General features: G+C 36.3%; 1 protein-coding gene across 1 annotated transcript in view; it reads left to right on the top strand.

The window, feature by feature from the left end:
• MUSK (muscle associated receptor tyrosine kinase) overlaps nucleotides 1-12,278 on the top strand; it is a 210,533-nt gene that overhangs the window by 20,684 nt on the left and 177,571 nt on the right. Inside the window, exon 2 of the mRNA XM_056806214.1 lies at nucleotides 85-211. Coding sequence (XP_056662192.1) covers nucleotides 85-211 — 127 coding nt within the window. The remainder of the gene's footprint in view (nucleotides 1-84; nucleotides 212-12,278) is intronic.

Here is a 12,278-nt window from a genome sequence, read left to right as displayed (position 1 = left end):
GTAGTGAATTATCATGGAACATGATTTTAAATGGGGAATATAGCTTAATTTTTTTTTCTTTTTTGATTTTTCTATTTTCTATAGCTCCTATCATCACCACTCCTCTTGAAACAGTAGATGCATTAGTTGAAGAAGTGGCCACCTTTATGTGTGCAGTAGAGTCCTATCCCCAGCCTGAGATTGCCTGGACTCGCAATAAAATTCTCATCAAGTAAGTATGTAAAATAAAAACATGGTTCTCTAATGAGAATGCCAGCTTATTGTTATATTGTATCTCTCTGGGAAGTTTGGGGGAGGGAGTCAGCTACAGCTAATATTGTGATGGAGGTAAAATCTGATGTTGAGGACCACATCTCAAGAACATAATGGGATTTTAGTTGCAACCCTAATGGAGTATTTAGATTAAAGGATGGCAAGTTTTAGAATTGGTAGTGACCTTAGAGATCATCTGATATAACTTCATCATTTTAGTGATAAGAAATCTGAGTCCCAGAGAAGTTAAGTGATTGATCAAAGATTATAAATATTTGAGCCCCATCTTTATAGAGAATGATGGGCTAAATTCTTTTAGTGACTGTAGAGAAATACCTCAAGGGGCTTGATGTTATGACTCATTCCATCTCTGCTTTCTATATCTGTCCTTTCTCCTTGAACAGTTTTGTCACATTCTGGCTTATATCTTACTTACTTTATGTCTCCATGTCTCCAACTAGTTTTTAAAAATTTATTTAAATTTATCAATTTGTTTGTTGGTTATATTGAAATTCCTAAGTATCATTCCCACTTCTTCCCTTCTCTCTCCTCTTCATAAAAAGGGTCACCTGACCAAAAAAGTATATATAAATTATGTCTTTTATGTTTCTTTTTCTCAGTTCTCTCTTTAGAGGTGAACAGTCACAAGTTATTCTTCAAATGTTAATTCTGTAGCTGTATGTAATATTTTCTTGGTTCTACTTATTTCACTCATTATTTCATATAAGCCTTTCCAAGTTTTTAAAAAAATTAATCTTGTCATCGTTTCTAATAGAGAAGTAGTATTCTATCACAATCATATACCACAACTTATTCAGCCATTCCCCAATTGATGGCTATTCCCTTGACTTCCAGTTCTTTGCCACCAGAAAGAGAACTGCTACCTCCAGCTAATCTTGGACCCCTTTCTTCTCTCTTCTCTCCATATTGTGTAATAGAAACTTTGTGAGCACCTCCACATACTCTCAATCCTTGACAGGCATGCCTTTTAGGTGTGAATCTCAAATATGCTACAAATTATTTTAAGCATTATAAGGATTACGGAATGCATTTAAATAATTTAATATATTTTAAAAATTGTATGATTGAGAAAAACAGCACAAACCCATAAAGAATGTATTAGGTCACTACTTGTGGGTAGTCCAACATGCAGGAATGAAACAATGCTTTCCATGGAGTTGGGGTTATTTCAGGGCTGTCTCAGACCAGGGCCTGGGACAATTCTAATGCTTTCATTGTTTTCCCAACCAAAATGACTCAGTGTCAAACAAATTCAAATCTCAAGGTCTAATCCCTAAACTAGTTAGGTGCTTCAGAATCATCTTTATTGGGCCCTTTGCAGTAGTGTGCTAGAGTCCTCTTGAATCAGTTAAATTTTCAGTATAATACTTCAGTGATACTTTGGAAATCAACAATCACTACAATTCAGAGCTTGATTTATTGAGTTTTAAAAAAAATTTCTCATGAAAATGATAGAGAACATAGGAATAATTTAGATTAAACTTAACAATGTACCTTGTATCCTTTTCCCTCCCTTTCTTGAGAACTGATTGTTAAAGGTTTACCAACATATTCAGGACCATTTGATTTCTATCTGGTGAATTCTATGCAATTCAAAGTGATCAAAAAAAATTAACAACACAGTACTTAGCTGATCCATAGATTTGGTTATACAGCAGATAAAATTGTGTCCCTAGTATATAGAGTGATACAAAATCTATATCATTTTTTCCATAGAAAGCTTGTTACAAGATGCTATCTCTGGATATTTATACTAATATGGAATCATAGAATCTCTAAAATATCTAGTCTAATTCCTGCCCAAAACCTAATGCATAAATATTGTCTCCTATATGCCCCAGTACAACAATCTGAGTTTTCCTTGAAGTTTCCTTCAGAAACAGGGGATCCTTTTTTTATGAGATAATTCAAATTCATTTTGGTAGCTTCTAATGTTAGAAGGCTAATGTTAGGAAGTTTTGACTTATATTGAGCTGAAATCACTTTCAAATAGTTTAAGAGTAATAAAATCTAGGATAAGTCTTTTTTTTTTAGCCTATCTCCATTTCCTTCCGTTGAAATGTGTGTAAACTGTGTTTAAGTTCCTTTTCCAAACTAGTCTTCCTTTTTTGAATATTACTCAGTTTGTTTATGTTCCTTCTGATATGTGCCACCCAGAACTAGACACTATGTTCCAGGTGGGATCTGGGAACAAAGGAGTACTTTGGAGCTCTTACTGTTACTATTTTTGAAACTATAATTATATTAATGTATACAAAAACCAGATTTGCTTTTTTTAGCTGCCATGTTATATTAGTGACTAATGTTGAGTTTTCAATTTACTAAAATGCATAGGATATTTTTCACATTAATTGCTTCCTAGGTATTTCCTCTTTATCTAGAACTTGCCCAAAATATTTTGAAACCAAATGAAGTACTTTACTTTTAACCTTATAAAAATAAAATTTTATTACATTTGTTCTATTATTAAAGCCTGACAAAATATTTTTGAATGCTGATTTTGTTGTCCTCTATGTTAGCTATCATGCTCAATTGCTGGCCATTCAAAAATTGTGTCTTCATTTTTGTCTTCATTTATGCCATTGATATAAATGTTCAACAGAATAGGGCTAATTGTGGCATACCAGTAGAGATTTCCATTGATTTCAAGATTGATCCATTCATCAAGAATCTTTAAAAGTCCTTTATTGTCTGTCTTCCCTAATGGCTAATTACATATCCAGAACACATCAATAAACAACCTGTGTAATCACATTTATCTCTTTAGACTTCTTTGAATCTTCATCAGTCATTTGCTCCAAATATCATTTAATTCTTAGAATACATATTACTCCTCTAGAGGTGATATTTCTTTTAAGGTCTCAAACCCTGGGAATCCACTTTGATATCTCTAAGCTCTTTAAAATTTGCTCCCATTATCTAGAGCATATTTCAAACTATGCCCATTGTTCTCTTTGTCTCTCAGAAACCAACACAGGACATGACATTTCCTTCTAAGGTTGTCATCATTTCTATTTCAGTAACATCTCCTTATTGATCAAAACCAGATCAGATTTTACTGCCTAACTTCCCCTCACCCCCAACCCCATTTACCTTTTGAGACAAGAAATTATCAAGCAAGGTAAGAATTTATTATCACCTACAATCTTAGCTATAGGATATTTCAAACTGATTTTTAGAGAACTAGAGTTTCCCCTCACCATTTCTTTTCTCGCTATTGCCATTGAGTTCTACATCAAGAACTTACTCTCTATTTCCTCTATCTAGTCTGGTGACTAGAAGTGTCCTCTATCTCTAATATTCTTCATATTCCCTGACCAATCTGTGAGATATATATATAGAAACACTATCTGAATGTCATTCTTCATTTATATCCATACTTGCAGTTAGAGATTGCTCATCCCATGAATCCCTTGGTAGCCCATTCCCACCTTAATGTTGTTTTTGTTTCTCCTTTCAGTCCTTCTACTCATGCTTTCCCCCTCCTTTCTATGGATATTCATATAGCTCTATATTTTGGTGATATTCAAAGGTGCTTTCATACTCGAGCTATTTAAGTTTCTTCTTTTGAACCGCCTCCTCTTCCACTGACTTCAAATATCAAACATAATTCATATTCTGCTATTTCAGTAATATCTATGGAACATTTGTTTTTTCAAACTAAATATGTCACCACTGAAGGAAAACATTTGGTTAAACATTTAAATTACAGTTTATTATCCCTCATTACTATTGTATTTAAAGTATCCTTACATCTAAAGGAGTTCATATGCTCTCAGTGAGAAAATCCATGAGAAAATCAATCATGATTATCTTATAAGATTTTATCATTCCTGGAAAGTATGCCTTCTCTCCTCTGTCTCTGAAAATCCCTAGTTTCCCCTCAAGACTTAGCTCAAGTACAACCTTCCTTACCAATACTTTCCCAATTATTTCCTCTGCTAGTTGCTTTCCTAGCTCCCTAAAATACCTTATTTATTGTCTATCTATACATATTGTCTCCTTCATTTATATCATGAATTTTCTTTGTTTTCTGGTCACCTATGACAATGCCTAACATAGTAAGTGCTCAACAAATGTTTGTTAAATTATTGATCTCTGGCTTCCCTAAAAAGAACTCAGGATTTTAAACACTAATGAATTTAACAGAGGTTTAGGAATAATAGTTTTCTAAGGAATTTTTGGGAATAAAATTTTCTACGTATTGCCAAAAAGGGATTACTACATAGAAAGTAAATATGAGATAGGGGATATGGGTCATGTCTTTTTATTTTTCATTCATTTAAAAATTTTAATTTATTACTTTTTCCAGATTACAGTGTGATACAATTCTCAATATAATCATTTTCTGACATTTTGCAATTCATATTCCCTCCCTCCCTCTTCTGCTTGTACCTTCCCCAAGATGCCAGTTAATATGATATAGGTTCAACATGTATTATAATTTAACACATATTTCCAGGTTGATCATGTTTTTTTTAAATTTTATAATATTTTATTTGATCATTTCCAAGCATTATTCATTAAAGACAAAGATCATTTTCTTTTCCTCACCCCCTCAACCCCCCATAGCCAACGCGTGATTCTACTGGGTATCACATGTGTTCTTGATTCGAACCCATTGCCATGTTGTTAGTATTTGCATTAGAGTGTTCCTTTAGAGTCTCTCCTCTGTCATATCCCCTCAACCGCTGTAGTCAGGCAGTTGCTTTTCCTCAGTGTTTCTACTCCCACAGTTTGTCCTCTGCTTATGAATAGTGTTTTTTCTCCTAGATCCCTACAGATTGTTCAGGGACATTACACCACCACTAATGGAGAAGTCTATTACGTTTGATTATACCACAGTGTATTAGTCTGTGTGTACAATGTTCTCCTGGTTCTGCTCCTCTCACTCTGCATCACTTCCTGGAGGTCGTTCCAGTCTCCATGGAACTCCTCCACTTTATTATTCCTTTTTGCACAATAGTATTCCATCACCAACATATACCACAATTTGTTCAGCCATTCCCCAATTGATGGGCATCCCCTCATTTTCCAATTTTTGGCCACCACAAAGAGCGCAGCTATGAATATTCTTGTACAAGTGTTTTTCTCCATTATCTCTTTGGGGTACAGACCCAGCAGTGCTATGGCTGGATCAAAGGGTAGACTTTTTTTTATCGTCCTTTGGGCATAGTTCCAAATTGCCCTCCAGAATGGTTGGATCAGTTCACAACTCCACCAGCAGTGAATTAATGTCCCTACTTTGCCACATCCCCTCCAGCATTCATTACTTTCCTTTGCTATTATGTTAGCCAATCTGCTAGGTGTGAGGTGATACCTTAGAGTTGTTTTGATTTGCATCTCTCTGATTATGAGATTTAGAACACTTCTTCATGTGCTTATTAATAGTTTTGATTTCTTTATCTGAAAACTGCCTATCCATGTCCCTTGCCCATTTATCAATTGGAGAATGGCTTGGGTTTTTGGACAATTGATTTAGCTCTTTATAAATTTGAGTAATTAAACCTTTGTCAGAGGTTTCTATGAAGATTTTTTCCCCAATTTGTTGTTTCCCTTCTGATTTTAGTTACATTGTTTTTGTTTGTACAAAAGCTTTTTAATTTGATGTAGTTGAAATTATTATTTTACATTTTGTGACTCTTTCTATGTCTTGCTTGGTTTTAAAGTCTTTCCCCTCCCAAAGGTCTGACATATATACTATTCTGTGTTTACCCAATTGACTTATGGTTTCCTTCTTTATGTTTACGTCATTGATACATTTTGAATTTATCTTGGTGTAGGGTGTGAGGTGTTGATCAATTCATAATCTCTCCCACACTATTTTCCAATTTTCCCAGCAGTTTTTATCGAATAGTGGATTTTTGTCCCAAAAGCTGGGATCTTTGGGTTTATCGTATACTGTCTTGCTGAGATCTCTTGCCCCCAGTCTATTCCACTGATCCTCCTTTCTGTCTCTTATCCAGAACCAAATTGTTTTGATGACTGCTGCTTTGTAATATAGTTTAAGGTCTGGGACTGCAAGGCCCTCATTATTTGTGTTTTTTTTTTCATTATTTCCCTGGATATCCTTGATCTTTTGTTCTTCCAAATTAATTTGTTATGTTTTTTTTCTAAATCAGTAAAGAAATTTTTTGGGAGTTCCATGGGTATGGCACTAAATAGATGAATAAGTTTGGGTAGGATGGTCATTTTTATTATATTGGCTCGTCCTATCCATTAGCAGTTAATGTTTTTCCAATTGCTCAAGTCTAGTTTTAGTTGTGTGGAGAGTGTTTTGTAGTTGTGTTCATATAGTTCCTGTGTTTGTCTCGGGAGGTAGATTCCTAGGTATTTTATTTTCTCTAAGGTGATTTTGAATGGGATTTCTCTTTCTAGTTCTTGCTGCTGAGCTGTGTTGGAGATATATAGAAAAGCTAATGATTTATGTGGGTTTATTTTGTATCCTGCAACTTTGCTAAAGTTGTTGATTATTTCAATTAGCTTTTTGGTTGAATCTCTAGGATTCTTTAAGTAGACCATCATGTCATCTGCAAAGAGTGATAACTTGGTCTCCTCCTTGCCTATTTTGATGCCTTCAATTTCTTTTTCTTCTCTAATTGCTACTGCTAGTGTTTCTAGACAATGTCAAATAGTAGAGGTGATAATGGGCATTCTTGTTTCACTCCAGATCTTATTGGGAATGCATCTAGTTTATCCCTATTGCAGATGATATTAGCTGATGGTTTTAGATATATACTGTTTATTATTTTTAGGAACAACCCTTCTATTCCTATGCTTTCTAGTATTTTTAATAGGAATGGGTGTTGTATTTTATCAAAGGCTTTTTCTGCATCTATTGAGATAATCATGTGGTTCTTGTCAGTTTGCTTGTTGATGTGGTCAATTATGTGGATGGTTTTCCTAATATTGAACCAGCCCTGCATCCCTGGTATAAATCCTACTTGATCATGGTTAATGACTCTTCTGATCACTTGCTGGAGTCTTTTTGCTAGTATCTTATTTAAGATTTTTGCATCTATATTCATTAGGGAGATTGGTCTATAGTTTTCTTTCTCTGTTTTTGACCTGCCTGGTTTTGGAATCAATACCATGTTTGTGTCATAAAAGGAGTTTGGTAGAACTCCCTCTTTGCTTATTATGTCAAATAGTTTGTATAGTATTGGTATTAACTGTTCTCTGAATGTTTGATAGAATTCACTTGTGAATCCATCAGGCCCTGGGGATTTTTTCTTAGGGAGTTCTTTGATGGCTTGTTGGATTTCATTTTCTGATATGGGATTATTTAAGAATTCTATTTCTTCTTCTGTTAGTCTAGGCAGTTTGTATTTTTGTATATATTCATCCATATCACCTAGATTGCTGTATTTATTGCCATATAATTGGGCAAAGTAATTTTTAATGATTGCCTTGATTTCCTCTTCATTGGAGGTGCTGTCCCCCTTTTCATCTTTGATGCTGTTAATTTGCTTTTCTTCCTTGCTTTTTTTAATTAGATTGACCAGTACTTTGTCTATTTTGTTTGTTTTTTCAAAGTACCAGCTTCTTTTCTTATTTATTAAATCAATAGTTCTATCACTTTTGGTTTTATTAATTTCTCCCTTAATTTTTAGGATTTCTAGTTTGGTTTTCTGCTGGGGGGTTTTAATTTGATTGCTTTCGAGTGTTTTTATTTGCATTTCCAATTGACTGATCTCTGCTCTCCCTAGTTTGTTAATATATGCACTCAGGGATATGAATTTACCTCTGATTACCACTTTGGCTGCATCCCAAAAGGTTTGAAAGGATGTCTCACCATTGTCATTTTCCTTGGTGAAATTATTAATTGTTTCTATGATTTCTTCTCTAACTAAACGATTTTGGAGTATCATATTGTTTAACTTCCAATTAGTTTTTGATTTGGTTTTCCATGTACCATTACTGATAATTATTTTTATTGCCTTGTGATCTGAAAAGGCTGCATTTATTATTTCTGCTTTTCTGCATTTGTGTGCCATGTTTCTGTGACCTAATGTATGGTCAATCTTTGTGAATGTGCCATGTGGTGCTGAGAAGAAGGTGTATTCCTTTTTATCCCTATTTATTTTTCTCCATATATCTATTAATTCTAATTTTTCTAATATTTCATTCACTTCTTTTACCTCTTTCTTATTTATTTTTTGATTTGATTTATCTAAATTTGATAATGGTTGTTTTAAGTCTCCCACTAATATGGTTTTACTGTCTATTTCTTCCTTCAATTCTCCTAGTTTCTCCATTAGAAATTTGGGTGCTATATTATTTGGTGCATACATGTTGATTAGTGATATTTCCTCATTATCTAAAGTCCCTTTTAACAGAATTTAATTACCATCCCTATCCCTTTTGATCAGGTCTATTTTTGCTTTGGCTTTATCAGATATCATGATTGCAACTCCTGCCTTCTTTCTGTCAGTTGAGGTACAGAAGGTCTTACTCCATCCTTTAATTCTGACCTTGTGCATGTCTACCTGCCTCATGTGTGTTTCTTGAAGACAACATATGGTAGGGTTTTGGATTCTAATCCATTCTGCTATTCGTCTATGTTTTATGGGTGAGTTCATCCCATTCGCGTTCAAAGTTATGACTGTCACTGGTGGACTCCCTGGCATTTTGATATCCTTCCCTAATTCTAACCTTTCTTCTTCAGCTCTACCTTTTAGTCCAGTGATTTACTTTAAATCAGTCCCCCTTGTCCCCTCCCTTGATATGTTTCCCTTTCTAGTCCCTCCCTTTTTGTTCCCTCCCCCTCCCCCCTCTTCTTCCCTCCCTTTTTGTGTTCCCTTCCCCCCTCCCCCCTTGCTTTTCCCTTCTCCCTTCCCTTGTTGGGTAAGATAGAATTCACGATCCCAATGGATCTGGATGTTCTTCCCTCTCAGAGTTGATTTCCCTGAGAGTAAGGTTTAAGTAAAAACTCTCTTCCTCTCCTTCTTATAGGTGTTTTCTTCCCCTCCCCTTCCTGTGTGAATCTTTGTGTGAGAAAGATTATTATTCTATTTGGTCTTTCTTTTACCCCTATTTACACATTACATTTCCCCCACATGTTAGTATACATAGATTGATATAAATGTAGTCCTTATAGAAGAGAGTTTGGGTAAAAGAAAAAGATAATATTTTTCTCCTTTTCCCTTTCCTTCATATTTACCTTTTCATGTATTCCATGCTCTTTGTTTTTCAATATCGAACTTTCCACAGAGCTCTGGTCTTTTCTTTGCAAAAACTTGGAAATCTTCTATTTTGTTGAATGCCCATACTTTCCCTTGGAAGTATATAGTCAGTTTTGCTGGATAGCTGATTCTTGGTTGAAGACCCAGCTCTCTTGCCTTTCTGAAAATCATGTTCCATGCTTTACGATCATTCAGAGTAGAACTTGCAAGGTCTTGTGTGACCCTGATTGGCATTCCTTTATATCTAAATTGTCTTTTTCTGGCTTCTTTTAGGATTTTTTCTTTGTTTGAAAGCTTTGGAATTTGGCAATTACATTCCTGGGAGTTGTCTTTTTGGGGATTTAGTGTAGAGGATGTTCTGTGAGCTCTGTCAGTGGCTGTATTGCCCCCTTGTTCTTGAATCTCTGGGCAGTTTTCTTTGATTATATCTTGTATTATGATGTCGAGTTTGCTGTTTATTTCTGGATTTTCTGGAAGTCCAATTATTCTTAAATTATCTCTTCTTTCTCTATTTTCCAAGTCTGTCACCTTGTCAGTGAGATATTTCATGTTCTCTTCTAATTTCTTGGTCTTTTGGCTTTGCTTTATTAATTCTTGCTCGTTGTCTTCGAGTTGCCTGATTCTGACTTTTAAAGCCTGGTTTTCCTTTTCAGTTTGGTCAAACTGGTTTTGTAGATGCGTGAATTTCTTTTCCATTATTTCCCACTTTTCCTCCCAGAAGGCTTCCATCTTTTTGGTCATTTCTGATTCAAATTCTTCATGGGTTTGTGGAGAGTTTCCATTTCCTTTGGAAGGTTTCGGAGTATTTGCTTGTGTTTCCTCTTCTATCTCCTCTGTATCTTGTATTTTTGTTCCATAAAATGTGTCCAAAGTCTCCCCCTTCTTCTTGTTTTTCTTGGAATTTTGGGGCTTTTGTGCTTCTGTGGAGTTTGCCATCTCTATCTGATGGGGGAGGACTGGCTTTTCTTATCTCTGTCTGGTGTTCAGAGGTTTTAGCCCTAGGTAGATTGTCCTTTCTCTGCAGTTGTTGTTCTGTCTTCCCAGGGAAGCCAGGAATTGTTGGTGTTTTCCTGTTACTGCCCTCCTCAGTTCCCTCCTGATGCTTCTCTGTTGCCTTACTTCCATGCTCTGAGCCTGGCTTGGCCTTTTCCTTGGGGTGTTTGTTTCTGTGCCTTAGCCTGCCAGGAGAGCCAGCACTCTGAGGGGGGAGGGGCTGCGGCTTCCCCGAGCTTTGAGGGCTCCTGATAAGATTAACTTTCTCTGGTTTGAACTGAGTATGCTTTGAGGCAGGGACCTTGAGACTCGGATGGAAGGATCCAGCCAGGGGGCTGCAGGCTACCCCCTTGTCTCTTTCTGTTTCCCTGCTGTCTGGGTGCCCCAGCGACTGGGTCAGGTTGTTTTCAGGATGTGGCCTTCAGAATAGCCGGCTCCAGAGGCCCTTTTGCCAGCCCTGAGGGTTACTGTTGTTTCAGAGGACCCTGCTCTCTGAGGGGGGAGGGGCCATGGCTTACTGGAGCTCTTAGGGCTGGTGATAGGATTAACCTAAGACTGAGTATGCCCTGAGGCAGGGACCTTTGGTGAGACTCAAATGGAAGTATCTGGTCAGGGGGTTACAAGCTCTCCGTCTCTCTCTGTTTCCCTGCTGTCTGGGTGCTCCCTTGACTGGGTCAGGTTGTTTTCAGAGAGTGGCCTTCAGGATAGCCGGCCCTGAGGCTCTGAGTTTCCCTCTGCTGCCTCGGACTCAGAGCTCTGGGTTGGGGGGATGGGTCCTGGGACCTTCCTTCTGCCTACCCCTTAGGTCTGAGTGATCTCATGTTCTGGCTTTTGGGGGGCCATACCTTTTGATCCAGGTCCAGGTCCAGGAAGAGGATTCCCGGGGTCTATGCTGTTGTTTGTTTTGAATTTCGGTGCCTTAGGAGCATAGAGTTTGATTTCGGTAGGGAAGGGTTTCTGGAGATCTGAACTTTTGCTTTCTCTAAGCCACCATCTTGACCGGAAGTCTTGGGCCCCTTTATTTCTTGAAAGGTACCATTCATTCGAATTCTCTTAATATTTCATTTGCTCTTCTTGAGTTACAAGATATCAATCAATACAGAGGAAGTTTCATATGATGAACTAGTGTTTGGAGGAATTGATTATAACTGGTCCACACTGGTAACCAAACTCTTATTTATTTATTTATGGTGGCTTGTTCTGGTGCAGCACTGGAGTCAAATTATGTGTAATTAATCTACAACTGAAATGGAATAGAAATACTTATCTGGTTCAACTCTCTTGATAATAATACAAACTTTTAACAACATTTACAGATGCTTAACATTTTCTCATTGTCCAGATTGAGTTAGAGTGAACAGTACTGCTTTCTGTTAGCCAGGATCAGTCTTCTACTTTTCAGAATGTCATTGATAATCCCTCCCTTATTTGTTGCAGGTTTTTGGGTATCTAATAAATATTAGAGTATCTTTCTGTTTCTAATAAAATAAAAATAGTTCTTTTTTTGTGACAAGGAAGGTCATAAATTGAGGAGAGGAGTTTAAGGGAGGGAATTTACTTACCCTGTATGATTTAGTGCATAGATCATAGAACTTAAAGTTTAATAACCTGAGTGCAAATTATATTCTTTCTCAAACTAGTTGTGTGAATTGGGGAAATTACTTGACTTTAGTTTCCTCATCTTTCTAAAAGGAATGAGAATATTTACCCCCATCAATCTTGCATGATTATTGCAAGGATCAATATGATAAAGTATATGGAAGTTCTTTGTAAACTGTGAAGCATTATACATTGTCATGGTTTTGTAATGATATTTATGAACAAGTT

This window comes from Monodelphis domestica, chromosome 7 (genome assembly GCF_027887165.1).
Source record: "Monodelphis domestica isolate mMonDom1 chromosome 7, mMonDom1.pri, whole genome shotgun sequence".
Classification (NCBI taxonomy): domain Eukaryota; kingdom Metazoa; phylum Chordata; class Mammalia; order Didelphimorphia; family Didelphidae; genus Monodelphis; species Monodelphis domestica.
The sequence above is the reverse complement of the archived record's forward strand: the minus strand, read 5'-3'. Positions and strand labels throughout refer to the sequence as shown.